We start from the raw sequence: 27,448 nt of genomic DNA on the forward strand, positions 1-27,448 counted from the left end.
GACACAAGCAAATACATTTATCTCTTCTTGCCATAACAAAACCAAGGAGGCTAGCTTTTCCTCTGCCACGAGAAACATTCCAGAACATACCTTCTGCTCCTGCCTCTGCTCCAGTTGCTTTCCTCAGGGTGAATCCCTGTGGATGGAATCACCGGGGCAAAAGGTGGTTTGTAAGTTGCAAGCTTTTGATACCCAGTGCCAACTTGCTCCCAGATAAGGCTGTACATCACGGATTATTTTTGTCTTTTCTGCCTATCAGTTCCCTAATAAAGCATTAAAGAGTCTTAGGATGAATCAGCCACTGGACCAGATAAACAAGCCAGTCCGTCACTGTTGCTGTTTTTTGCAATTAGGAAGGGAACTCCCTTGGATCCCGCCCAGGACCTGGAATTCCGCAGCACACGGACCAGGCACCTTTGTACCCAGCTCCCCACTGCCCAGGTCCCACCTTTCCTCCTTTCCCCGCCCTCGTGCCTGGGTGGAGCCAGCTGCCAAGGCGCCAAAGCTTCTCAGCCCTCCCTCTAGGCTCAGTCTGGAGTGGAGACTGAAAGAGGGCTCTGTGCCCGGCCCCGATGAGGACGCTACTGACCATCCTGGCGGCAGGATCCCTGGTCGGTGAGTGCCCATCACCCTGCGGTCAGACGTGCCCCTACCCAGGAGTCGATGATCAGGGCTGTCCCCCCGCCGGAACCCCATCCAGCCCCAGCATGACCAGTTTCAGTTTCTCCTCTGCTGGGCTGCACTGGGAGTTTCCGGGGAGAAGTAGATGCCAGCTCAGGTTGCTGGAGGGGAAGAGAGGGTCCCCCAGATCTTGGGTTCTTCCAGAGACTCAACTGACCCTCAAGACTCTCACTGGTCTGAATCTGTGGATGCTCCCACCCCAGCGGATGGAGAACTAGCTTGAGGGAGACGGACATCCTTGGACAACTCACATCTTTCTGGTAGAGGTTGTGCTTCTGTTCCTCTGCTTCTGGCTGGCACTGGCCTGACATGGGGAGGTGAGGAAGCATCAAGATGGACAAAGCTTGAGTCCAGCCATTGCCTCCTTCCATGCTCCCCAAGGGAACCTCTTCCAGCTCCTTTGTGGCAGACCTGAAAGAGCCCTTTCTCACAGAGTGCTCAAGTCTGTTGCACTAATAGGTCTTCAAACACCAGTGCTCTTAAGAAAACAGGACTCAAGGGCATAGTCTTCACAGCCAATAAAGTAGATTCTTTGATGTATGGTTATGGAGAACTTCAGGACCAATGCTTGAGATCCCAGATTGTCTCTCTGCTCCCTGAGATGTTTAATAAAATTCAGGGAACTTTCTGAGAAAGTGAAAGCATAGTCGCAGCCGAAGAAGGAGGAGGGGTGGCCGCTGCAAGGTTCCTTCAAACTCAAGGGCAGGATGAAGGCCATAAAGGGCTGGAGCTTCCAGACTCTCCAACGTTGTGCCCAGTGTGTACTGCACGGATGCACAGGGCTTCCAGATGCCATCCCAGCCCTCCAGTTCACCCTCCCCTGGGCATCAAGCCGGGCATTCCCAGCACACTGAACTCCTGATAAGTTCAGGAGATCTGATGCTTCCCCCCCAAGAGACTTCAGATCTGTCCCTCCAGATCCCCACCCATTCTGGCTGGGGCTGTTGGCCCTTCACAATATGGGACCCAGGGGGTACCAGCCTTTAGGAAGTTGTCAGGAGTCTGTAAGTTCACTCTGGAGATGCAGACATCTTCTTTGGAATTCTTCGGTTGATTCCAGAGCAGGTTGAATTGCTTTTGCTTGTTTGTCCTTAGCTTCCCAGCTGATTGACATAGAATTGTTTTTCCTAGCAAATGCGAAAACTTCCTTTGATCAGATCTCCCAGGCTGTCAGTCTCTAGACAATACACGTCTCCCCATGATTTCACAATGTAGACTTTTACCCAGGAAGCGCAGAAACAATGTGGGCTGAGGAGCTGGTGATGAATTTGAGAGGGAAAAGGAATGAGTAGGCGGTAGGAAAGGGGGAGATCTTGTTATCCCTCAACACCCCCTAAAAGAGGGGGGCTGCCAAAGTCACCAACCTGACTTCAGGAAGCCAACTTCACTTTCCTCTTGGAAAGTGGTCCCCATCTCCATCCAACCTGGGCCCTTCACCTCCCTACCATGTCCCAGCCTCAGCCACCTGCCTCCTCCAAACCCACGTGGCCCACCCAAGATGCCGACCCCAACCAGCAACCCTCCCCCTGCAGACGATAGCCAAGCCCACCCCCAGGCACACCCTGGCCATCTCTCAAATCCCTCTCTCCTGCGTGCTCTTGACCTTACCACCTTGCCCGAAGTCACCCTTGAGTTCTGACCTCAAGTGGGCTCCCTGCCTCAACTTAAGACCCGGTTCTGAATCCAGGACCCCTCCCTCCAGTGCGTGCGGGCTCAGTCGCTAAGTCGTGTCTGACTCTGCGTGACCCTATGGACCGTAACCTGCCAGGCTCCTCTGTCCATGGGATTCTCCAGGCAAGAATTAGTGGAGTGGGTTGCCATACCCTCCTCCAGGGGATCCTCCTGATCCAGGGAGCGAACCTGCATCTCTTCTGTCTCCTGCATTGGCAGGCAGGTTCTTTACCACCAGTGCCATCTGAGAATCCCTCGCTCTAGAACAGACCTCAGTTCTGCCAAGACTCAGATCCAAACAAGATCCCAGCCACACCTTGGGACTCAGCACCATATCCATCACATTGGTTAAGAAACCCCCGGCCCCTAAGACCCCTGTCTGGGGGCTCCGAGAACACAAAGAATTCTGCAGCTGCTGGGCCTTCCTGCACCCAGATTCAAAAAGGGATAAGGCCTTAGATTTAGCACACAGATATACAGCAGAGTCGGGCTATCCTGAGATATTTTCCCTTCCCCACAAATGCCTCCCAAGCCCACAGACCCCTCTTGCAGAAATCCTGTATGTAAACTTGGAGTAAAGGAGTAAATAACTCTCCGTTCCCTCACACTCTGGACCTTCTGGTCGTCATCGTCATTGACTGGGTTGGGGGTGGGGGAAGGGCATAGATCACATCAAAGACATGTACACACAGGACTCAAGGCCTTGACTCAGCTGGGTCTGCACCTGTTTATTTCCCACCCCGGCCAACCAGGCCCTCTGAGCATGTGCAGAGCCAGCTGCCGCTCTGGTCGCCATTTCCTGTCCTCTCCTCCTTTCCTCAGACCAAGCTGGGAGGGCTGAGAAGAGATCTATTTGTAAGTCAAGGGCTCTCATTTACAGTGAAGATTTGCTTCAGGGTCAGTGCCTCCTCTTGGGTCATCTTCTTGGGGCTCTGGCCTTTGCTGCCCCTTCCTCGGCCCATTCTATCTGCCCCCAAAGCAGGCTAACTGCTGTGATGAGTATTGCACCCTGCCTCTCTGAACCTCAGTTTTCCTCATCCGTGAAATGGGCATAACCTGCCTCATCAGGTGGTCAGGAGGACTTGATGAGGAGACTTAGCCCAGTGCCTGGCACTTGATGTGCATTTCAGGCATGTCAGCTGCCGCTGTAGTCTAATTATTTCCATTTTAGAGCTGAAGAAATTGAAGTTCTAATGGCTTAAACAGCTTCCCTAAGGTCACACTGCCTGTATGCGGCCTCAGTCAGCATCCTTCCCCTATGAAATCCGTGGGGCTGGGGAAGGCGTCTTTGCCCTCCTCAGCAGGTGTGTGGTGGGTGGGCAGGGACTGGATCCACCAACAGAGAGGCAGGGATTCACAAACATCTTCTCCGCCCTTGTTTGAAATTACTGGTTCTAGGAAAGTTACTTCTTAGACATTAGTTGAGTACCTCTAAAATATTCCCTTGCTGAGAACACCGACTTCAGATGGTGCTGAGAAATGAATGAACACAACAGCAAGTGTCGACAAGGATGTGGAATAACCACACCCACTCCAGCATCACTGATGGGAATGTGAGATGGTGCAGCCATGGCTCTGGCTGCTCTTCAAAAGTTCAACGTAGAATCACCGTATGACCCAGAAATCCCACCCCTACTGAAAACTTATGCCCACTTCAAAAACGTGTGCACTAACATTTGCAGCAGCATTACTCAAAGCAGCCAAAAAGTGGACACAACCCAAATGTCCAGCAGCTGATGGGAAGATAAACAGAATGTGACCCATCCACACAATGGAATATGATTCAGCCATAAGAAGGAAATAAGTAATAATCTATGTAATATGGATGAGCCTCGAAAACATCATGCTAAGTGAAAGAAGCCAGACACCAAAGGCCAATTGGATGACTTCATTTGTAGAAAATGTCCAAATAGGCAAAGTCATTGAGACAGGAAGTAGATTATTGGTTGCCTGGGGCTGAGAGGAGGGGAGGGATGGGAATGACAGCTCACAGATACAAGATTTGTTTGGGGGCAGTGAACACTTCCTAGAACTAGACCTGCGGCAGTGGTCTACACTACCTTGTGAATATACTTAGAATACCACGGAGCTGTATGATTTTAAGTAGTGAATTGTATGGAATGTGAATCGTAGCTCAATAAAAAGGAAAAAAAGAAGTGAGGGGGAGCGGGAGGATCAGTTAGCACAGTCTCCCGCTAAGTGGTTGCTGGTTCACCCCCTCGGTGGGCAGCTCATAAGGGAGCTGGGGTGGGGTCTATGCAACCATCTGCTCACCCTGCTCCCACTTCTGGCAGCTCACATCGCTGAGGACACCTCGGATCTTCTTCAGCACGTGAAGTTCCAGTCCAGCAACTTCGAAAACATCCTGACGTGGGACGGCAGGCTGGAGAGTGCCCCCGACACTGTCTACAGCGTCCAGTATAAGACGTAGGCTCCCCAGCAACGTAACCCCTTTGACTCTGTTCTGAAACCAAAGAAAGCCCTGCCCTCTTCCATACGTCCCCACGTCCCCCTCGGACCCAGACTGGTGTCACTCAGCAACTCTCCCCCAAGACATGGCTTTGGGGCTTGATGTTTCTTCTGCAGCGAGAGGTTAGAATGATGGTTACAAGTATGGGCTCTGGAGGCAAACACCAGCCCCTCATCCTATAACCCTGGGCAGGTAGATAAATTCACCAAGCCTCCATTTCCCATCCATGAAGTAAAGATGACAATAATATCTTCCTCCTAGGATTGTTGGATGGGTTAAATGAGTCTTTAGCACGTGTGCCTGGCAAAGAACAAACGCCCAATCATTGCTTTATTATTTGGGGAGGACTAGGTCAACAACCAGGTGGCATTAGTGGTAAAGAACCTGCCTGCCAATGCAGGTAGACGTAAGAGACACTGGTTCAATCCCTGAGTCAGGAAGATCCCCTGGAGGAGGGCATGGCAACCCACTCCAGTATTCTTGCCTGGAGAATCCCATGGACAGGGGAGCCTGGTAGGCTGAAGTCTCTAGAGTTGCACAGAGTCGGACACAACTGAAGCGACTTAGCACGCACGCACACAAGTCAACAAAAAGTCATGTTCACCCCCTCCAGTCCCCACCCAGCCCCATTCCCGCTCATCTCCCTTCCCAGGCAGGAGAGGGGGGATGCATGGGCTCAGGAATCTGCAAACCTGGGTTCCATTCCTGGTCCTGCCACTTCATCCTGTGGCAAGTCACTTGGCCTCTCCAAGGCCCAGGTCCCTGACCTGTAAATGGGCCTAACAGTGCCCAGAACATGAACTCAAACTGTCTGAGTTCACATCCTGGCTCTCCGCATGCATTATGCAAACACCTGGGCAAATTTTACTTCCTTAAGCCCCAGCTTCCTGTCTTGAAAAGGAAGGAAGATGTTAATAATGTGTGAACCCTGCAACACTGTTGTGAGGTTGATCTGAAGACTAACAGATCATCTGCATAAAAAGCCTGGGACACACGTGCTAAGTAAATATTTGATATCGTTATCAATATTAATAAACAATAGGCTGCTGCCAAGCCTGTTCATGAAAAGTGTACTCCGGCCCCTCCCTTGCCCACAGGTATGGAGAGAGAGAGTGGTTGGAAAAGGAGGGCTGCCAGCGGATCACCCGGAAATCCTGCAACCTTACCATGGAGACAGGCAACCTCACCGAGTTCTACTATGCCCGGGTCACCGCCACTGATGGGGCAGGCCGGTCTGCCACCAAGATGACCGACCGCTTCTGCCCACTGCAGCACAGTGAGTGGGGGCCTCTCATTGCACGGGATGCGGGGTGGGAGGATGGCCTTTTCCCCTCTGGAGTGGGTGGAGTGTCCAGAAGAGCTCTGCCTCTCAGGGTCAGTTAAGGGTGTGGCTTTTAGGGAAGACGCCCCAGACTGGACAGCAACCCCCATGTGGTTCTCCATCTTTCTCCATCTCTAGACCTCTTGTATGCACACCACTTTCACCTTGCCACTTGAGTGCAACCAAGGCCTCCTACCTCCATCCCCCTACTCCTTCTATGACTCTTTCCCAATCCTCAGTCATGGTTTCAGTTTCGACATCACCTCCTAAGTGAACGTCCCCACCCCACAGCCCCAGCAACTCCCTTGTACTATACAGGTCATCCCCTGCTATTTTCCATCACCATAAACAGTTCACTGACTTCAGAGCTCAGATCATAACCTATCTTTACTGTTTGCCTGCACGGATATCATCTGAATTGAAATGTGAGCTCCATGAAAGCGTGCATGGGCGTAGGATCCCTTATATTCCTAGTCCCTAACATAGCACCAGGAGAAGGCAATGGCACCCCACTCCAGTACTCTTGCTTGGAAAATCCCAAGGATGGAGAAGCCTGGTAAGCTGCAGTCCATGGGGTCCCTCAGAGTTGGACACGACTGAGTGACTTCACTTTCACTTTTCACTTTCATACATTGAAGAAGGACATGGCAACCCACTCCAGTGTTCTTGCCTGGAGAATCCCAGGGACGGGGGAGCCTGGTGGGCTGCCGTCTATGGGGTCGCACAGAGTCGGACACGACTGAAGCGACTTAGCAGCAGCAGCAGCAACATAGCACCTGGCACATAGGAGATGCTCCATACATAACTGATGAAGGATTAGATGGATGGATGGATAAATGGATGAGTCACCAAACTCCTCACACAAGTTAAGCAGGTGATGTTCACTAACTGACTTAAAAGTCACATGATTTTTTAAGAAAATAAAAAATAAAATTCAGCAAGTTATTTTATATTATCTCTCAGCTTGTTCAGTTAAGGCATAGATATGTTGGAAATTTGGAAAATATAGAAATACACAAAGAAAAATAAAACTAAAGCAAATAATCTGAACACTTAAACATAACACAGTTACTAGCAGCTGTATCTACTCTTTTGTGATCTGGTGGTTTGTTTTTCATATAATGATATTGTGAACATTTACTCATGTCATTAAATACTTTTCTACATCATGATATCTCACAACTACAAAAATGATCCATTCTATGGAGGTACTTTAACTGACTTCCTTGATTCCCTTTTGGAGGGAATCAGTATTTTTGTTGTTGTTTTTAAATAAATAACACTGAAGCAAACATTCTTTTAGTGCAGATCATTTTAATCTTGGAGGTCAATGGACCCTTGAGGACTTTTTATAAGTTAGCTTCAAGGGGAGACATTAATCCCTGAAACTGAATGCAAGATTTTTGTATATGTACATTTTGGGGGAGCAAAGAACCATAACATTCATCAGATTTACGAAAGGATCTACAAACCAGGAAAGGTCATTTGGTTATTTAGAAAATTCATCTTGAGAGAGATTGAAGTCTTAGGTCTTGCCTTTGAGCCTACATCAATGATACTGGAAACCACAAACATTCTTCAGAATGCATAGTTGAAACATCACTCCCCCAAACTCTCATTGCCAGTAAACTGGGGGAGAGGGTGCTTCAGCAAGACTCAAGGTAGGGATGTGTGGAGGCTGGGGCAAGGGCATGATCAGCCTAGGGGGCCAGGGCCCCTCTCCCTGGGCTCTTCCCACCACCCTTGGTCACCCCTTTGCCAGCCTTACACCCAAGCACCAGTCACTTCTCTTCTCACCTGTTAATTTAGCTGATGCTTTCAGAAGCATGGTTGGGGTTGGGGTGGGAGAGGGTGGGAAGCAGTCATTTCCCAAGGTCCATGGCAGCCTCTCAGACACTTCTGGCTGATTCCAACTATTTCATTTCTTTTTTTCTCTCTCCCTTTTCTAGCTAACATCACACCACCTGATGTGACCTGTATCCCCAAGGTGAGATCCATCCAGATGATTGTCCATCCCACCTACACACCGATGCGCACACGGAATGGCCACCAGCTGACCTTGGAGAACATCTTCCAGGACCTACTCTACCGCTTAAAGCTGCACATCAACCGCACCTACCAAATGGTAAATGAAGGGTAAATATACATACCACCACGGTCCTTCCCTGCCTCCAAACCCCATTTTCCTCTCTGCATTGCTTTGAGTAGAAATGAGATGTGTTATATAAATCTGCATTTCCCAAAATACATCTACAGCCTACCTCTTGTAGATTCACACACACAATAGTGTGCTAAAGTCTCTGACAAGCCCTGCAAACTCAAGACTCCAGTTTCAGTTTGTTTAATACAACTATTCTCACATGTATTTGATCAGAGAAAGTCCCTTTATTTTGCATTACATGTTTTGTTTTGCCTAATGCCCTCTAACATTATAAAGAAGATCTTCTATTAACATTCTCACATGTCCACTTTGGAAAATACTGGAATCAGTTTCTTTTGTTGTTCAGTCCCTAAGTCATGTCCAACTCTTTGCAACCCCATGGACTGCCCCACAGGATTCCCTTTCCTTCACTATCTCCTGAAATTTGCTCAAACTCATGTCCATTGAGTCAGTGATGCCATCCAACCATCTCATCCTCTGTTGTCCCCTTCTCCTCCTGCCTTCAATCTTTCCCAGCGTCAGGATCTTTCCCAATGAGTCCAATCTTGGCATCAGGTGGCCAAAGTATAGGAGCTTCAGCATCAGTCCTTCCAACAAAAATTCAGGGTTCATTTCCTTTAGGTTTGACTGGCTTGATCTCTATCTCTTTTCTGTCCAAGGAACTCACAAAACTCTGCTCTAGCACCACAGTTCGAAAGCATCAATTCTTTGGCGCTCAGCCTTCTTTATGGGTCAGTTCTCACATCCATACATGACTACTGGAAAAACCATAGTTTTGACTATATGGACTTTTGTCAGCAAGTAATGTCTCTGCTTTTTAATACACTATTTAGGTTTGTCATAGCTTTTCTTCCAAGGAGCAAGCATCTTTTAATTTCGTGACTGCAGTCACTGTCCATAGTGATTTTGGAGCCCAAGAAAATAAAATCTGCCACTGTTTCCACTTTTTCCCCATCTATTTGCCATGAAGTGATGGGACCAGATGTCATGATCTTTGTTTTTCAATGTTGAATTTTAAGCCAGCTTTTTCACTCTCCTCTTTCACTTTCATCAAGAGGCTCTTTAGTTCCTCTTCACTTTCTGCCATAAAAATGCTGTCATCTGCATATCTGAGGTTATTGATATTTCTCCCGTCAATCTTGATTCCAGCTTGTGATTCATCCAGCCCAGTATTTCTCATGATGTACTCTGCAATAAGTTAAATAAGCAGGGTGACAATATACATCCATGATGTACTCCTTTCCCAATTTGGAACCAGTCTGTTGTTCCATGTCTGGTTCTAACTGTTGCTCTTTGACCTGCATACAGATTTCTCAGGAGGCAGGTAAGGTGGTCTGGTATTTCCATCTCTTTAAAATTTTTTTTCCACCGTTTATTGTGATCCACACAGTCAAAGGCTTTGATATAGTCAATAAAGCAGAAGTAGAATGTTTTTCTGGAATTCTCTTGCTTTTTCTATGATCCAACAGATATTGGCAATTTGATCACTGGTTCCTCTGCCTTTTCTAAATCCAGTCTGAACATCTGGAAGTTCTTGGTTCATGTACTGTTGAAGCCTAGCTTGGGGAATTTTGAGCATTATTTTGCTAACATGTGAAATGAGTGCAATTGTGTGGTAGTTTGAGCATTCTTTGGCATTGCCTTTGTCTGGAATTGGAATGAAAACTGCCCTTTTCCAGTCCTGTGGCCACTGCTGAGTTTTCCAAATTTGCTGGCATATTGAAAGTGAAAGTGAAGTCGCTCAGTAGTGTCCACCTCTTTTCGACCCTGAGGACTGTAGCCCACCAGGCTTCTCTGTCCATGGGATTCTCCAGGCAAGAGTACTGGAGTGGGTTGCCATTTCCTTCTCCAGGGGATCTTCCCGACCCAGGGATCGAACCCAGGTCTCCAGCATTGCAGACAGACGCTTTAACCTCTGAACCACCAGGGAAGCCCCAAGCTGGCATATTGAGTGCAGCCCATTAATAGCATCCTCTTTCAGGATTTGAAATAGTTCAGCTGGAATTCCATCACCTCCACTAGCTTTATTTGTAGTGATGCTTCCTAAGGCCCACATGACTTCCTGTTCCAGGATGTCTGGCTCTAGGTGATAGGTGAGTGACCACACTATCATGGTTATCCAGGTCATTAAGCCATTTTTTGTACAGTTCTTTTGTGTATTCTTGCCACCTCTTCTTAATATCTACTGCTTCTATTAGGTCCTTGCTGTTTCTGTCCTTTATTGTGCCCATCTTTGCATGAAATGTTCCCTTGGTATCTCTAGTTTTCTTGAAGTTCAGTTCAGTTCAGTCAGTCAGTTGTGTCCGACTCTTTACAACCCCATGGACTGCGGCATACCAGGCTTCCCTGTCCATCACCAACTCCTGGAGCTTACTCAAACTTCTTGAAGAGATCTCTAGTCTTTCCCATTCTATTGTCTTCCTCTGTTTCTTTGCATTGTTCACTGAAGAAGGCGTTCTAATCTCTCCTTGCTATTCTTTGGAACTCTGCATTCTGTTGAGTAAATTTTTCCCTTTCTCCTTTGCCTTTCACTGCTCTTCTTTTCTCAGCTATTTGTAAGTCCTCCTCAGAGAAACTTTTTGCCTTCTTGCATTTGTTTTTCTTGGGGATGGTTTTGATCACCACCTCCTGTACAATGTTACAAACCTCCATCCGTAGTTCTTCAGGCACTCTGTCTATCAGATCTAATCCCTTGAATCTATTTGTCACTTCCACTGTATAATCATAAGGAATTTGATTTAGGTCATACTTGAATGGCCTAGTGGTTTTTCTTACTTTCTTCAATTTAAGTCTGAATTTTGCAATAAGGAGTTCATAATATGAGCCACAGTCAGCTCCCGGTCTTGTTTTTGCTGACTGTACAGAGCTTCTCCATCTTTGGCTGCCAAAAAAAAAAATCAATCTGGTTTCGGTATTGACCATCTGGTGCGTCCATATATAGAGTTGTCCCTTGTGTTACTGGAAAAGTGTGTTTGCTATGACCAATGCATTCTCTTGGTAAAACTCTACTAGCCTTTGCCCTGCTTCATTTTGTACTCAATGAATCAATTTCTACTGCCGCAATTCTTTTGCTGACTCTCCACTTTTTGTGGGAACTGGATACAGGTAGTGTCTTAAGATCAATAATAATGAAAGGTGGAAGGCAGGGGCATAAATTGTCAAATGTTACACATTTCTTTTTGTATTCAGAAAATAAAATATGAAGTATGTTCCCCCTACCCCCTGCTGTGTGAGCCACTAATCTGTAATTCCATTGAATGACTATTCCTGCACTCAAGGAGTTTATAATCTAATGGGTGTGGCAAGAATGAAAGCAAGAATTCACACAGCTAGAGGCAGAGGGAAACAAGAGTGTGTGAGAGACAGAACAGCTGGAATGAGAGAGAGGAGGTGTCAGCTCAGAGAGATCTGAAAGAACCTCTAGAACAGGAGATTTTCTTGTGCCAATACCAGTTTCTGAGGTGTAACAGGTAATATATGCTGATTGCATCATTTATTCCTCATCACAGCACTATGAAGTAGGTGATTCTAGCTCCATTTCCTGAATGAGAAAACAGGTTCAGAGAGGTTAAGTCACTTGCTCAAGACTGGTCAGCAAATAATAGCGTAGTCAAGACTCCAAGCCAGCTTCGTTCCAAGCCCACATTCCTTCCCTCCCCCTTTCACTGGTCTACCTTGTCCCACTACAATCATCGAGAAAAGCAGGGAAACTTAGGATAGTGTTGGAAAGCGCAAAACTCCCCATTTGAGCTGAATCATAGGGACATGTAGAACAGTTCCTCTTTGAAGAAACCTGGTCCCAAACAAATGGCATCACAATCTCCTACTGCCTTTGTTCAAAATGCATGTTCTCGGGTCCCCTTATAATCTGCTTTATCAAATTCTAGAGTTTCACCTCTGGGATCTGAATTTTAATAGTAACCCAGTGATCACTACTCACCCTAAAGTTAAAGAACCACTGATGGAGAGGAACAATGCTAACCCTGAAAAGACAGGCTGGGGCCATGCTATAGGAGTCTGGAGGGCAGATGGAGGAATCAAGAGTCTTTATTTGCTTCAGTTGTCAAGGGGAATGAACAGAGATTACTGAGCCGGAAGAAGCTTTATCACAACTCATTTTGGGCAAATATTTGGGGTTTGAATGAATATTTTATTGTTATTGATTTACAGTTTAATTCAGTTTGTGACCAGAGAACATATTCTGTATGATTTCAATCCTTTATGAAGACTTGTTTTATGGCCCAGCATATGGGCTATCTTGGTGAATGTTTCACATGCCCTCGAAAAGAATATGTGTTTGGCGGGTGTTTTGTGGAGTGCTCTACAAATATCAATTAGATAAAAGTGGCTAAGAGTGTTAATCATATCTTCTATGTCTTTCCTGATTTGGGGGAGCTCTATTGTTCTCTTAATTGCTGAGAGTATTACAATCTCCAGCTTTGATTATGGATTTGTCTATTTTCCCCTTTAATTCTGTGCATATTAGAAACTTTATTATCAGACAGTTACAAACATGGTTGTTATAGCCTCCTGGTGAATTGACCCTTTCATCATTATGAATTGTTCCCTTTTATCTCTAGTAATACTCTTTTTATTGAACTCTACCTTATCCACTATTAATATAGTGACTTAGCCTTATATTTGGGGCTTCCCTGGTGGCTCAGCGGTAAAGAATCCACCTGCTAATGCAGAAGATGTGGGTATGATCCCTGGGCCAGGAAGATCCCCTGAAGAAGGAAATGGCAATCCATTCCAGTATTGTTGTCTGGGAAATCCCATGGGCAGAGTCAGAAACAGTTTAGCAGCTTAACAACAACAAAGCCTTATATCTATAATTTGCATGGCATATTTTTTATATCCATGTATTTTCAATCTATTGGTGCCTTTATATTTATTTTTTACATTTTATTTTATTTTTAATTGGAGGATAATTGCTTTACAATACTGTGATGGTCTCTGCCATCATCAACATGAATCAGCTACTGGTATACGTGTGTCCCCTCCCTCTTGAACCTTCCGGCTGGTGCCTTTATGTTTAAAATGCATGTCTTCAGACAGCACTCTAATAGTCTTTCCCTTTTTGAGAATTGAGATATAATCACCTACCACAAAATTCACCCCCTTTAAAGTGTAGGAATCAGTGGGTTTTCATATATTCAAGAAATTTTCCAATCATCACCATTATCTAATTTTGTCTGTTCTTTTGATCTGTTTGCAAGTTCTTTGATTCTTCTGTCATCTCCAATCTGTTGTTAAGACTATTCAGCGGGCATTTTTATTTTAGATTTTTTTTTCAGTTCTGAAGTCTCTAATTTTTATAGTTTCTATATGTTACTGAAAAATCATTCGTTAACTATGAGCACATTTTTCTTAACTTCCCCGAGCATACTTATATTAGCTGGTTGTCTGAGGAGGCCTTATAAATAGCTGAGAAAAGAAGAGAAGTGAAAGGCAAAGGAGAAAAGGAAAGATGCTGCTGCTGCTGCTAAGTCGCTTCAGTCGTGTCCGACTCTGTGTGACCCCATAGACAGCAGCCCACAAGGCTCCCCCGTCCCTGGGATTCTCCAGGCAAGAATACTGGAGTGGGTTGCCATTTCCTTCTCCAATGCATGAAAGTGAAAAGTGAAAGTGAAGTCGTTCAGTCGTATCTGACTCTTAGTGACCCCATGGACTGCAGCCTACCAGGCTCCTCCGTCCATGGGATTTTCCAGGCAAGAGTATTGGAGTAGGGTGCCATTGCCTTCTCCCAAAGGAAAGATATATCTGTCTAAATGCAGAGTTCCAAAGAATAGCAAAGAGAGATAAGAAAACCTTCCTAAGTAATCAGTGCAAAGAAATAGAGGAAAACAATAGAATGGGAAAAACTAGAGATCTCTTCAAAAAAATTACAGATACCAAGGGAACATTTCATCCAAAGATGGGCACAATAAAGGACAGAAAAGGTATGGACCTAAGCAGAAGCAGAAGACTTTAAGAACAGGTGGTAAGAATACACTGAATAACTGTACAAAAAAGATCCTAGTGACCCAGATAACCAGCATGGTGTGATCACTCACCTAGAGCCAGACATCCTGGAACAAGGAGTCAAGTGGGCCTTAGGAAGAATCTCTACGACCAAAGCTAGTGGAGGTGATGGAATTCCAGCTGAACTATTTCAAATCCTGAAAGAGGATATTATTAATGTGCTGCACTCAATATGCCAACAAATTTGGAAAACTCAGCAGTGGCCACAGGACTGGAAAAGGGCAGTTTTCATTCCAATTCCAAAGAAAGGCAATGCCAAAGAATGCTCAAACTACCACACAATTGCACTCATTTCACATGTTAGCAAAATAATGCTCAAAATTCCCCAAGCTAGGCTTCAACAGTACATGAACCAAGAACTTCCAGATGTTCAGACTGGATTTAGAAAAGGCAGAGGAACCAGTGATCAAATTGCCAATATCTGTTGGATCATAGAAAAAGCAAGAGAATTCCAGAAAAACATTCTACTTCTGCTTTATTGACTACATCAAAGCCTTTGACTGTGTGGATCACAATAAATGGTGGAAAATTCTTAAAGAGATGGGAATACCAGACCACCTTACCTGCCTCCTGAGAAATCTGTATGCAGCTCAAAGAACAACAGTTAGAACCAGACATGGTTCCAAATTGGGAAAGGAGTACATCATGGATGTATATTGTCACCCTGCTTATTTAACTTATTGCAGAGTACATCATGAAAAATGCTGGGCTGGATGAAACACAAGCTGGAATCAAGATTGTCAGGAGAAATATCAATAACCTCAGATATGCAGATGACAGCATCTTTATGGCAGAAAGTGAAGAAGAACTTAAGAGCTTCTTGATGAAAGTGAAAGAGGAGAGTGAAAAAGCTGGCTTAAAACTCAACATTCAAAAAAATAAGATCATGGCATCCAGTCCCATCACTTCATGGCAAATAGATGGGGAAACAATGGAAACAATGACATACTTTATTTTCTTGGGCTCCAAAATCACTGCAGATGGTGACTGCAGCCATGAAATTAAAAGACCCTTGCTCCTTGAAAGAAAAGCTATGACCAACCTAGACAGCATATTAAAAGCAAAAACATTACTTTGCTGACAAAGGTCCATCTAATTAAAGCTATGGTTTTTCCAGTAGTCATGTATGGATGTGAGAGTTGGACCAGAAAGAAGGCTGAGAGGCAATAAATTGATGCTTTTGAACTGTGGTGTTGGAGAAGACTCTTGAGAGTCCCTTGGACTGCAAGACCAAACCAGTCAATCCTAAAGGAAATCAGCCCTGAATATTCATTAGAAGGACTGATGCTGAAACTGAAACTCCAATACTTTGGCCACCTGATGTGAAGAACCAATTCATTAGGAAAGACCCTGATTCTGGGAAAGATTGAAGGCAGGAGAAGGGAACAGCAGGGTATGAGATGGTTGGATGGCACCACTGACTCGATGGACATGAGTTTGAGCCAGTTCCTGGAGTTGGTGATGGACAGGGAGGCCTGGCATGCTGCAGTCCATGGGGTTGCAAAGAGCGGACATGACTGGGTGACTTAACTGACTTTAAAATCATTGTCTGCTAATTCAAACATTTTGGTTATCTTGGGGGTAAGTCATAATTAACTGTCTTTTCTCCTGAGTATGGATTACATTTTCTCCTTTTCTATATGCCTAAAAATTTTGGAAAGCATCCCAGACATTGTGAATGATATGTTGAAAGGGTTGTTTCTCTCATGTTCCTCCAAAGAATATTGATTTTTGTTTGTCTTACTAGGCACTTAATTTGGCTGAACTTCAAGCTCCAAAATCTCAGTTATGTAATGTTCAGTTGAAACCTTACCTGGACTTCTTGGAGTCTACTGCATTAGTGCATACTTTAGGTATCAACCAAGAATTTGGACAAAGTTTATACATAGAAGTCAGGCCTCCCTCTCTAGGAACCTCTCCTATCTGTGGTTTCTCCCCTCACTTTCTAACTTTAATGATTGCCCTGAACTCTGTCTTCTGGTTATTCAAACCAGTACGATTACAAGGTTTTTGTCTAGCTGTTACCCACCCCACATGGTATAAATGGGGGCCTGTCCTCAGGCCAAAAGATACTAAAGAGAGAGAGAAATTTATTCAGTGCCATTCCCTTCCTCCTTTCTCAAGTATCTGCCTGCTTTATGTACTTTCCAATACCTAAAAGTAATTTTTATTTTGACCAGAATTTATAGTTGTTGTTTTAGGGAAGATTGGTCCAATAAAAGCTATAAATTACTGAGAAAGAAGAGAGATCAAGCATAGAAATGAAAGAGTGATCAGGGTGGGAAGTCAGAGGGTTATTGCAATGGTACATGCTGGAAATGGTAAGGGCTGAACCAGGATGGAGGCAGTAAAAAACTGGGGGAAGAAGGACTCTTGGGACCTTGAAAACTCTACTGGAATTGTATCACATGATCATTTTAACCAATGAGTTCCATAAAATAATGAGTTGTTAAATCCACATATGTACTTCTTCACCCCCTTCAAAAGAAAAAGCCTGGAAAAGGGAAGGCATAGCTGAAAGGCAAAGAACCAAAGAAGAAAATTCTTAGCCTTTAAACTAAGCCAAGAACATAGGTCCTGGACCTTTAAAGAAAGTTTACAGATTATTTCAGGGCAATTAGATGCAAAAGATATGAGAGAGCATTTGTCAAAAAATGGCTTTAAGGTTTGTGCTTTGGATATTAGAACAAGAAAGACATTATTAACAGATTGAAGACAGGAGGAGAAGGGGACTACAGAGGATAAGATGGTTGGATGGCATCACCAACTCAATGGACATAAGTCTGAGTAAGCTCTGGGAGTTGGTGATGGACAGGGAGGCCTGGCGTGCTGCAGTCCATGGAGTCTCAAAGAGTCGGACATGACTGAGCGACTGAACTGAACTGAACTAGGGAATCAAATACAGTTGCCGGTTTGGGGTTGGGGATGGGACAGAACCCAGAGAGAGGAGATCAGGATGTTTCGACATGTGAAGTTAGAGAAGCCCACAGACTGATGTTCAGGAGGGAGCTGGCAGTGTGCCCCAGGAATTCCATAGATCTTACTGAGATCACTTTGGGGGTTATCCACACATTGGTGACCACAGGAGCCACAGATCAAGAAAAAAAATCAACAAGAAAATATGTGGAAGAAGAAGAAAAAAATAGATGAAGAGTGAAACCTTCAGAAAAACAACACTGAGGGGCTGAAACCAGTAAAAGAGCAATCGGAGAGGTAGGACGAGAGCCAGAATGATAGAATGAGGTGGCCAAGGAAGGGGTTCAAGGTCAGAGAGTTTTGAGACACACAAGCGGGTGAGAACCGAAAAGCAGCTCCAGCAGAAGGACGCGCAGACACGAAAGGCAAGGGCTTGCTTCCGAAGCAAAGTGTCTGTAGGAGTGGCAGGCATCCAACATCACCAGAGGCTAAAGTACTTATTAGGTGCGATGTAATGAGAGATGAGTGAACAAGGCGGGCAGAGACCAGAGTTTTTCACTCTGTAATATGACCTAGACCATCAAGGGAGTTTGAATAGAGGAGCTTTGCAATTATATTAATTGTTTCGAGAGATCACTGTGACACAAGGTTAAATTTGGAAGTGGACAGGGACGAAACCAGAGACTCGTGGCTAGTAAGGAGGCCACTGCAAGAGTCCAGGGAAAATATATTGAGGTCCAGTCAAGACAGAAACAATGAGGAGGTAAGAGATTGGTGGATATTCAAAGGGTTTTTGTTATTTTATTTAAAAAAGGAGGAAAAGGAGAACTAGAAGAAGGAACAGTGGAGAGGTGGTGATGGTGGGTGGTGGTGGTGGTGATGGTGGGTGGTGGTGACAGTGATTGTGGTGGTGATGGTGGTGGTGGTGGTGGTGGTGGTGGTGACAGTGATTGTGGTGGTGATGGTGGTGGTGGTGGTGGTGGTGGTGGTCATGATGGTGATGGTGGTGGTGACAGTGATTGTGGTGGTGATGGTGATGGTGGTGGTGGTGGTGGTGATGCCACCCAGGTGGTGGGAGTATAACAGCAAGAGTATTTATAGAGTGCATACTAAATGCCAGACACTGTTCCAAGTGAAAGCACACTGAGTTTGCAACTCACTGGCTTTAAGGAGAAGCCAGAAGTTAGGGGACTGGGAATGGAGCACTGCAGACTGACATACCGGTGTATGGTTTGGGCAGCTGGTCGTACCATTTTACCAAGTGCAATGACCCTGGCAGAGTTGTAAGAAGGCTCCTTACGGAGGTTGGTGTATAAGAAATGTTGCTCTGTGTTGTCTGTCAAATTCAGCACCTTGAAGGGAAGCAGAGAGAATTTGAGTTTGTTGGCCTGACCCCTGACACGGAGTTCCTTGGGACCGTCATGATTTGTATTCCAAACTTGTTCAAGGAGAGCGCCCCCTACAAATGCCGAGTGAAAACGCTGCCAGGTAAGTTCAACTGAAGCCAGAGGGAGGTGGGACTACTGAATTCAAACCTTGCCTCTGCGCTTTCCTCCCGATAACCCAGGTGAGGCTTGAAAGTGCTCTAAAACACACACACACACACACACACACACACACAGAAGGATTACCAGTGTATTATTAAAGTCAATCTTTGTTTATCCATAAATGAGTTAGCTGGTGGGTTATCATAGCAAATGTTTAATCTCCACCCTCCAGCCTACGTCTGAATTTCCTCTCTCTGGCAAACTGCGTGTGTATCCTGGCAAAGCAAATTCACCTTGATATTAACTCAAGTGAGACATCCTGGGAAATAATCTGCTGATGGGAGAGTAGAAAAGATAAAAAGATCCCTCAATACCTTCCCAGGTCAAATAAAAATAGCAATGATTATAATAGCATTTCTGCAGTACCAGCCAGGGACCAGACACTACAAAATACAATTCTCATGAGCTATCTATGAAGCATCTTGGTTCCACTGAGAAAACTGAGGTACAGAGTGGTTAAGTAACTTGCCCAAAATTGCATAGGTGGTGACAGACAGAACGAGGCCTAATTCCAGGGAAGACACTCTCATCACTACGCTTCTATAGAAATAGTTTTGAGTCACTGGCTCAAGTAGGTGGTGTCCCATGTTCCTTTCCTCTAGCACATTGAAACTTGACTCTCATTGTAAGCACCATGATATTTTTATTTGTGCTTATTTCCGTAGAGATAGAAATGTAATGCTGTAAGTTTAGAGGATGAAAGCAATAACATTGGATTGGATGGATTTGGAAAACAGTTTCCACCCTAGTCATCATCTTTAGATTAATGATGTCAGTAGGTGATTTCTGTTCTGATGAATAGAGGCCAGGCAGCTTAGAGGCTGGACCCAAGGGTATAACAGCAGCTTGGTAGAATCATCATCAGTTAGGTTCTGGTCCTCAGCTTTGTTTAGAAATTCAGCTCAACAGTTTCTCCAAGAGCCTGCAAGAGACTGCCTTCTCTACCCGAGTCCCAGTGCTTTAGTTTTCATGGGAAGATATGCGTGGTGGACCAGCCAGCTCCGGCCACTTGCATGGAGCATGCCCTTCCTGGGGAAAGAGCCAAAAGAAGACTAGAATAGAACTTGGCAATGGAAGAACTAGAAAAAAGAAACCAATGTCACAGGCACTGAGCTAGGAGTGTATATATGATTTGTGACCCTCTCCTCAGAGCCTACTAGATAAATCTCCTCCATTCTTGGCTCGCCCCTGTCCCCTTGCTTATTGACAACTTGCAGACCACTCCACCCATATCCTTCTGATCTACCCATATCCTACATGATCTAACTCATGATATCATTTTTTTTTTCTGAGACTGTAGCTGCTTTTATGTGAATCATACTTTTTGGTGACTGTTTCTTGGTGACATACAGAAGGTGCCTTATCCTTTATAATCAAGAATATTAATAAGAAGTCCTACCATTTATTAAGTACTTACTCTAGTGCCAAACACTGTGCAAAATGCTTTACATATATTATCCCATTGAATCCTTACAACAATCCAGCAAGTTGGGTAACCTCATCCCCATTTTACAGAGGAGAAACTCTGGATCTGAGAGGTTAAGCAAATTGCCCATAATCACACAGCTGGTCAGTGAACCTAATTAGGTTCATCTGATTTTGAAGACTGGGCTCTAATCACCACTCTGCAATTTCATTTACAGCCAGTCCCCTCTACTGCACATTTATTCCTCTTACTTCCATTTCAGGATGAAATGTCCTACCCTTGACACTGTATCCAGGAGTCTGTCTTACGCCAGCGCCCAGGACCCCTCCTTTATCTACCTCTCCAAATGTCTTGGACCAGCATCCTGATGCTGGAAAGGGGTCTAAGGGTTGGCTCACTCCATATCCTAATTTAGCAGACAGGAAACAAAGGTATCATTGTGTAGCAGCTGTGAGGATGAGCTTTGGAGTTATACATGGCAACCCTGGCTTCGCCACTGAGTAGCTGTGTGACCTTGTTCAAGTCACTTAACCTCTCTGAGACTCAGCTTCATTATCTGTAAGGAGGGAGCATACGTAGCCATCTGTTTGGTAGGATAGCATTGGTAGAGCACTCTACACAGTGCCTGGCATGTAGTAAGAGTTCAGTCATCTCTGGCCACTGTTATTATTAATAATAAATCATAGACCAGAGAGGGTCATGCAGAAGAGAGTAGGCTCAACACATCAGTGACTGAACCAGAACTCTAATACCCCACTTTCCAGTGCTGTTTCTGTCATGTCTTTCTACTTCCCCATGAGTGAGACGGCAGAAATGTTCCAAGTCCCTGTCCTGGTACAGGGAGCTGCAGTTTTCTAGTCATGTCAGGCATGTCGTGTAGAAACATGCGGGTCCTGTCCTCTGCCCATAGAGTGATGGGAGTATCACGTGACAGGGGACTCAGGTGGGAAGCTACCCAGAGGGGCCCGAGCCACAGGAGCTTGGGAAGGAGTGAGGAGAGGGCTGGAAGTAAAGTCTCCAACAATTCCCAGGGTTCACAGTCATTGCCAAGGTCACTGACAACTGATGATCACCCAAGCTGAAGCCACACAGGGGCCAGGAACCAAAGGAGGGTGACTTGGAAAGTCAAGACCACTGGGTAATCCAAATCATCAGCTTTTTGTTGGTTTGTTTTGGCTGTGCTGGGTCTTCATTGCAGCACACAGGCTTTCTTTAATTGTGGCACAGTGGTTTAGTTGCCCTGCAGCATGTGGAAAGCTGAGTTTTCCAACCAAGGATCAAATCAGCATTCCCTGTGTTGGAGATGGATTCTCAACCACTAGATCATCAGGGAAGTCCCAAATCACCAGTTTTAACAAAAACCCCAGCTACCTCTTCTTTACCAAGCTACTTCCCAGTCCCACTTGGGTTGGTGACAGGAAGTGTGTCATGCCAAGAACTGGCTGCAGGCACCCATTCCAAAGACACAGGACTATAGGGAGGAGGCTCAGCACTAAAGCCCTTATCTGTCCTCTCCTTCTGCTTTAGAAAGGGTGATGCCTCCCAGGATCCCTCCTGAGTGAGGTCTTCCCAATACCCAACTCAGACCTTGACTGAGATGTGGGCAAGTCAGGCCCCTCTCATTGTCCATCTCCCTTCCCTTTGCCTCTTTCCCAAGCCCCCACCAGGAAAGCGGGACTTCCCTTAGACCCAGACAAGAGGGGCCTTTGTAAGGCCCTGCTCCAGCCCTGCCCTGGCCATGGCCCTCCCCACAAGATGAAGGGTCCTTAAGTCCAAGTGGGCAGATCTCCATGGACTCTGAGCCCCGAAATTCCCTGCATCAATGGCCAAAGCCTGCGTCCAGTCTCGGCAGGTGTTCTCCTTGGGTCTTTCTTCCAGAGGGCAAGCCCTTGGCCCAAAGGGTGGCCAAAAGCCTGCGTCCAGTCTCGGCAGGTGTTCTCCTTGGGTCTTTCTTCCAGAGGGCAAGCCCTTGGCCCAAAGGGTGGCCAAAGGATGGGTATTGTAGGGGCCGTGGATGAACTTGACCATGAGCCCATATCCTTGTGCATGAGGCCCCTGGCAGTGTGGGTTGGAGCCCGGCTGGGCTTGCAGGAACTCCCGCTGCACTTCCTTCTTTCCACTCTGCACCCCGAGGAGTCCAAGAAGCAAGCTTCAAGCCTTCGAGGTTGTTATGAAAAGTATATTTGTCAAGGAGGGGGCACAGAACATATTTTACTTAACAATGCAAAAACACGATTTATAAATTCTTAATATTTAGACGTATGGTGTGTGGCCCTCCACTTGTGCCCTCGCCCTGGCCCCGTAAGTCTTGGGAGTAGAAGAGGCCTTCCTAAACCTGACCTCAGAGGTGGGGTTGGGGGACAAGGCCCAAGTTGCCAGCACCCACACTGACAGCCTCAGCCTTCCTGCTCTGCCTCTTGTTCACCCAGATCGGACGTGGACCTACTCCTTCTCCGGCGCCTTCCTGTTCTCCATGGGCTTCCTGGTCGCAGGGCTCTGCTACCTGAGCTACAGATACATCACCAAGCCGCCTCCACCTCCCAGCTCCCTGGTGAGCAGGGGCCCCGGGGAGGGCATGGGCCCAGGGACCCCCGGCTCTCCCTTGCTTTTCCCTCCAACCTGGAGACATGGCTGGCAGCCCCTGGGGTGGGCCGACGAGAGCTAGGGGCTCGGGAAGAGAAGGCATGGAACAGAGAAGCCATGTGGTTTTCAAGGGGGCACACGCCCTGTCTGAATGGGCAGCCCCTGCAGGCACTGCTACCTGGGATCGCGGGCCCAGTGTGGCCGCATCTTTGCATTTTTTTCCAGTGAAGTCAGAGTTTCAGATGGTAATGTGAACTCTCCCACATTTCAAGTCTTGGCAACTAATTTTTCTAAATTAAGCCTTAGCAAACCACGCTTGTCATATCAGCGGCCAGAGTCTGGGGCATCTCTGCCCGCTGCAGAGCCTGGACAGTCTGGGGCTGGTGGAGTTGGACCATCGGCCCCTCCAAGTTAAAGCCATTTCCTGTAAACTCTCCCGGCCTCCGCTTTTCCCCACCCTTCCCCTCCTTTCTCCCTGCATGAGGCCCTTCAGGAGCTGAAGAGCAGCTGAAGCACCACCTGGGGAGCATCTCCCCCAAGGTCATCCCAAATCTGAGTCAACTCCTTCCAGAGGACCCACCTCCTGGAGAAACCACAGCCTGACTCACTGCTCTCCCTGGCCAAGCCAGACTCTGGAAGTGGCCCTCGGCTAACAGGGCCAGAGCCCTGTTCCTTCACAGAGGCCCCAGCACTTAGAGGAATCCCTGGAAAGGAGGCAGGGCTTATGGATCTTGGAAAAGCCCTCAGACGGTCTACCCTTGCCCTCGCCCCCACCCCCAGGAGGACCGCGGTGCCCGCAGCATCCTCGGGGGTGCTGAGAAGGCACTCTAATGGGCGTGCTGTTCTCCCTGCCTAGGACGTCCAGCACATCCTGCCCTTCCAGCCTCTGCAGTTCATCCAGGAGCACACCCTGATCCCTGTCTTCGACCTCAGCGGCTCCGGCGGTCTGGCCCAGCCTGTCCAGTACTCCGAAGTCAAGGTCTCCGACCCCACAGAGCCCCCGGGACCCCCACCGCGGCATGGTCTGCCTGAGATTGCCTACCTCGGGCAGCCAGACCTCTCCATCCTCCGGCCCTCCAGAGGACCACCTCACCAGGCACTCCCCGCGCCATCCTATGCCCCCCAGGCTGCTCCCAAGGGCAGGCCCTCGTCTTACGCACCTCAGGGAACCCTGGAAGCTAAACCCCCCTCCTACACTTCACAGGCTGTCTCAGAGGCCCAGCTTCCTTCCTACACCCCGCGGGCCTCTCCGGACAGCTGGCCTCCTTCCTACGGGATATGCGGGGAAGGGTCTGGGAGAGACTCCCCACCTGTGGCACGCTCTGGTCCCAAACACCTCGGAACTAAGGGGCAGCTCCAGAAAGAGGCACCAGCTGGAAGCTGCAGCCCAGGTGGCCTTCTACCACAGGAGGTGACCCCCTTGGCCATGGAGGACCCCCAAGAAGCAAAATCCTTCCACCAGCATCTAGGGGTTCACACAGACTCAGACTCTGACTCTGATGCCATAGGCCAAAGGGAGCCAGGAACACAAAGCTACCTAAAGGGCCAGCTGCCCCTCCTCTCCTCGGTCCAGATCGAGGGCCACCCCGGGTCCCTCTCTTTGCAGACTCCTTCCCTCCCATGTTCCCCCACAGACGAGGGTCCAAGTCCTTGGGGCCTGCTGGAGTCCCTCGTGTGTCCCAGTGATGAGGGTCCGCCATCCCAGACTGAGGCCAAGAGCCCGGGCCTTCAGGCCCCAGACCTGGAGTCGTCCATGGAGCTGGACTCTCTGTTCCGAGGCCTGGCCCTGACAGTGCAGTGGGAGTCCTGAGCGGAGAACAGGGCAGGCCTGGGGCTTCCTCCTGGCCCCACCACCTCCCCAGCTCACATCCTTGGCCGTCACTCCTGCACCCAGGGATGCTGCGCACTCTGCAGCCCAGCCCCGGGTGGGTGCCCTTGAGGAACCAGCAGAGGAGGAGGCTGGACCCTCGCCTTGGCTGAGATCCCTTTGGAGCAAAAAAGACGTGAGAAGAGCTCCAGCCAGAGTTTCAGAGGTATCATGTGCAAACAAGCTTGAGCGCGCTGAACTCTGCAGGGCAGGACACAGTCAGAGGGGGAGTTGGTGCGAGGAGACCTCCAAGAGATCCAGGGCCCCGGCTCCTAATACGCTGGATACAGAGTGCTCCTGGAGCCTACCCGTCTTCATGCCTTTCCTGGCCAGTTTCATAATCCGGTTCAGCAGAATGAGGCCTCTGCCTCCTCTGTGATTCCCCGAAGAGGGAAAAAAGGAGCCTGAAAAGGGACGCCTCCTAGCAGGCTGGGCAGAACCAGAGCAGCCTGCGAGATGGCAAGGCTCCAGGGCAGAGTGCGGCCTGTGGCTCAGCCCCAACCAGGGCTACTGCCTGCAGCTGCACTGTTTCAACTTCCATCCTCTGCTGGAGGCTAGACCCCAAGTGAAACGCAGGTCCAGCAGGGAGGGAGGACACAGAAACCCTCTCTGTCAGCAGGAGTTTCAGACCCTATCCTGGGAGCGGGATTTGAAAGGAATGTGGGCCCATGGGGCACCTGAAGGAGACACAACTACAGACTGTACTTAACTTCACAACTTCGGAAACTCAGTCTTGGGTTCAGCCCACCTGGGTTCCAATTCCAGCCTTAACACTTCCCGGCCATGTGACTACAAGCAAATGAATCACTGTTTAAAATCTCAGTTTCCTCATCTGTATAACGCAGATAGTAATACCTACCTCATGGGGCTGTGGTAAGGATGAGATTAAATCACATCTGTAAAGTGTTTCACAGCGCCTGGCACATGGGCCATGCCCAATAAACTAGTAGCTGTTTCCTATTCTGATTTTTTTTTTTCACCCCCAATTCAGGTTGATTTTGGATCAGGCGTTTTCTCAGATTATCTTGATTTCCTCAGAATTGCTCCAGGCCAAGCCAGAGAGGCTGGAATGCCTAGGAGGAGACCAGGGAAGGGACGGCAGGAAACAGGGTCCCAGAGACAGATGGAACCTTCTCTTTGAGCTCTTAGGTAGAAGCTATTTTGGGGGTGGCAGCAGCCTTCTCAGAGGACCTGTCTCCCCAGCACCCCCCACCCAGAGGTAGGGCAGGGCTACCCCACCATCCTGCCCCTGCCTCTGCTCCTCCGTAAAGGCAGGTTCTCATCTGAGCTTTCAGCATGCAGTCACATCCTTTGTATCATTGCATCTCCTGTGATCCTTGTGATGAGGAAAAAGAGGCCCAAGGAGAAGAAGGGGGCTCCCCTACTGGGCCCCCACTGAGGCCACAGCACGGTTGGAGTTTAAAACTAGTGCTTTTTCTAAAAAAAAAAAAAAAAAAAAATTTTATGCAGACCATTATTTTAAATTCTTTATTGAATTTGTTACAGTATTGCTTTGGTTTTATGTTTTGGTGTTTTGGCAGGGAGGCACGTGGGATCTGAGCTCCCTGGACAGGGATTGAACCCACACCCCCTGCACCGAAAGGTGAAGTCTTAACCACTGGACCACCAGGGAAGTCCCCCAAACCTAGTATGTTTTGTCTTCATCAAGAGAAGGAACTTCTCACAGCAGTTTGGATTCTTGCAGGATGAGACTCCAGGGACATAAGGAGGGGAGGGCCCCAATGGGGACCCTGAGGGGCCAGCGCCCCCATCTCCCTCTGAACATCCCAAAGCCCTGTCTGAACATAGCTGAGAAACAGGGTCAAACTGCAGCTGCCCTGGTGAGACCCTTTCCAGGTGGGCAATGCCCTCCCTTCACTGTACCCTGCACGTCTCCCCTCCTCTTCCTCACCCCTCCCCTCTCTGTGACATAGCACCAGGCAGCACTGTCCTTATCTGTCATTAATATTTAACATCTCTTCAGGGTCACTGGTCTAGACCCAATATCTCCCTGGCGGAGGGTGGGCCGACCCATTCTCCTCCTGGCAGCTGCTACATTGGCCCTGATGATTGCTCCCTGCCCCCACACTGCAAACAAGCCTGCTTCCTGTCACTCGGAGTAAACTTGGTCAAAGGTGGACTGTCTCACGTTGTTTAGTCATGAAAACCAACTTACCAGCTGGACTGTTCTCACCAGGCGAGTGGGTCAGAGTGTCAGAGACTTTTTAATTAAAAGCTATAAACATCTCTTCCAGTTCACAAGATCACAAAGCTCTCTAAGCTCCCTGGGGTAACTTGCTCCATGAATCTCTGAGTCCTATGACCCTCCTCGGGCTCGCCCTGTGTCCACTAGGCTTCGTCCCCTCTCAGGTCTCCAGCCTCCCAGGCAGGAAACTCAGGCTACAGATACAGCTGGAACCAGCTAGGGGGCACAGTGTCCGAGGCCCCAGAGCTGGGCAGGGGCGTTGGCATTCCTGAGTGTCCTAGACCAGGGCTCTCTGCAGCCTGGCCCCACCCAGTCCAGAGAAAGGTGAGTCTGGTGTCACCAGCCTCCGAGTCACGCAGAGCCCAGCCCAGGAGCAAATGAGTAACAGTCCGGCAGAGCCGGTCGAGGAGGAGTAAGAGCAGGTGGGACTCAGCCTCGCTGTTGGGAAGTTCCTGCTCTTGATGGCTCATTCTTCCATTAACCTGCCGTGGTAGGTTGCATCACTGATATTCTGCAAAGGAGGAAAATGTGGCTCTGAGGGTTTAGGTGAGGTTTCCTAAACTTGCCTCACCATG

The 27,448-nt window shown here is 47.6% G+C and overlaps 1 protein-coding gene across 1 annotated transcript; it reads left to right on the forward strand.

Moving 5' to 3' along the window:
- The first annotated feature begins 363 nt into the window (after positions 1 to 363).
- On the forward strand, positions 364 to 25,625 carry IL22RA1 (interleukin 22 receptor subunit alpha 1). Its single transcript, XM_081574438.1, has 7 exons — positions 364 to 615; positions 4,647 to 4,779; positions 5,920 to 6,098; positions 8,093 to 8,268; positions 18,594 to 18,732; positions 22,647 to 22,768; positions 23,657 to 25,625. The coding sequence occupies exons 1-7, from the start codon at positions 573 to 575 to the stop codon at positions 24,608 to 24,610; spliced, it is 1,746 nt and encodes a 581-aa protein (XP_081430564.1). The 5' UTR covers positions 364 to 572; the 3' UTR covers positions 24,611 to 25,625.
- Positions 25,626 to 27,448: the final 1,823 nt, after the last annotated feature.

This window comes from Giraffa tippelskirchi, chromosome 3, assembly GCF_054371585.1.
Source record: "Giraffa tippelskirchi isolate mGirTip1 chromosome 3, T2T-mGirTip1v1.2.pri, whole genome shotgun sequence".
Classification (NCBI taxonomy): domain Eukaryota; kingdom Metazoa; phylum Chordata; class Mammalia; order Artiodactyla; family Giraffidae; genus Giraffa; species Giraffa tippelskirchi.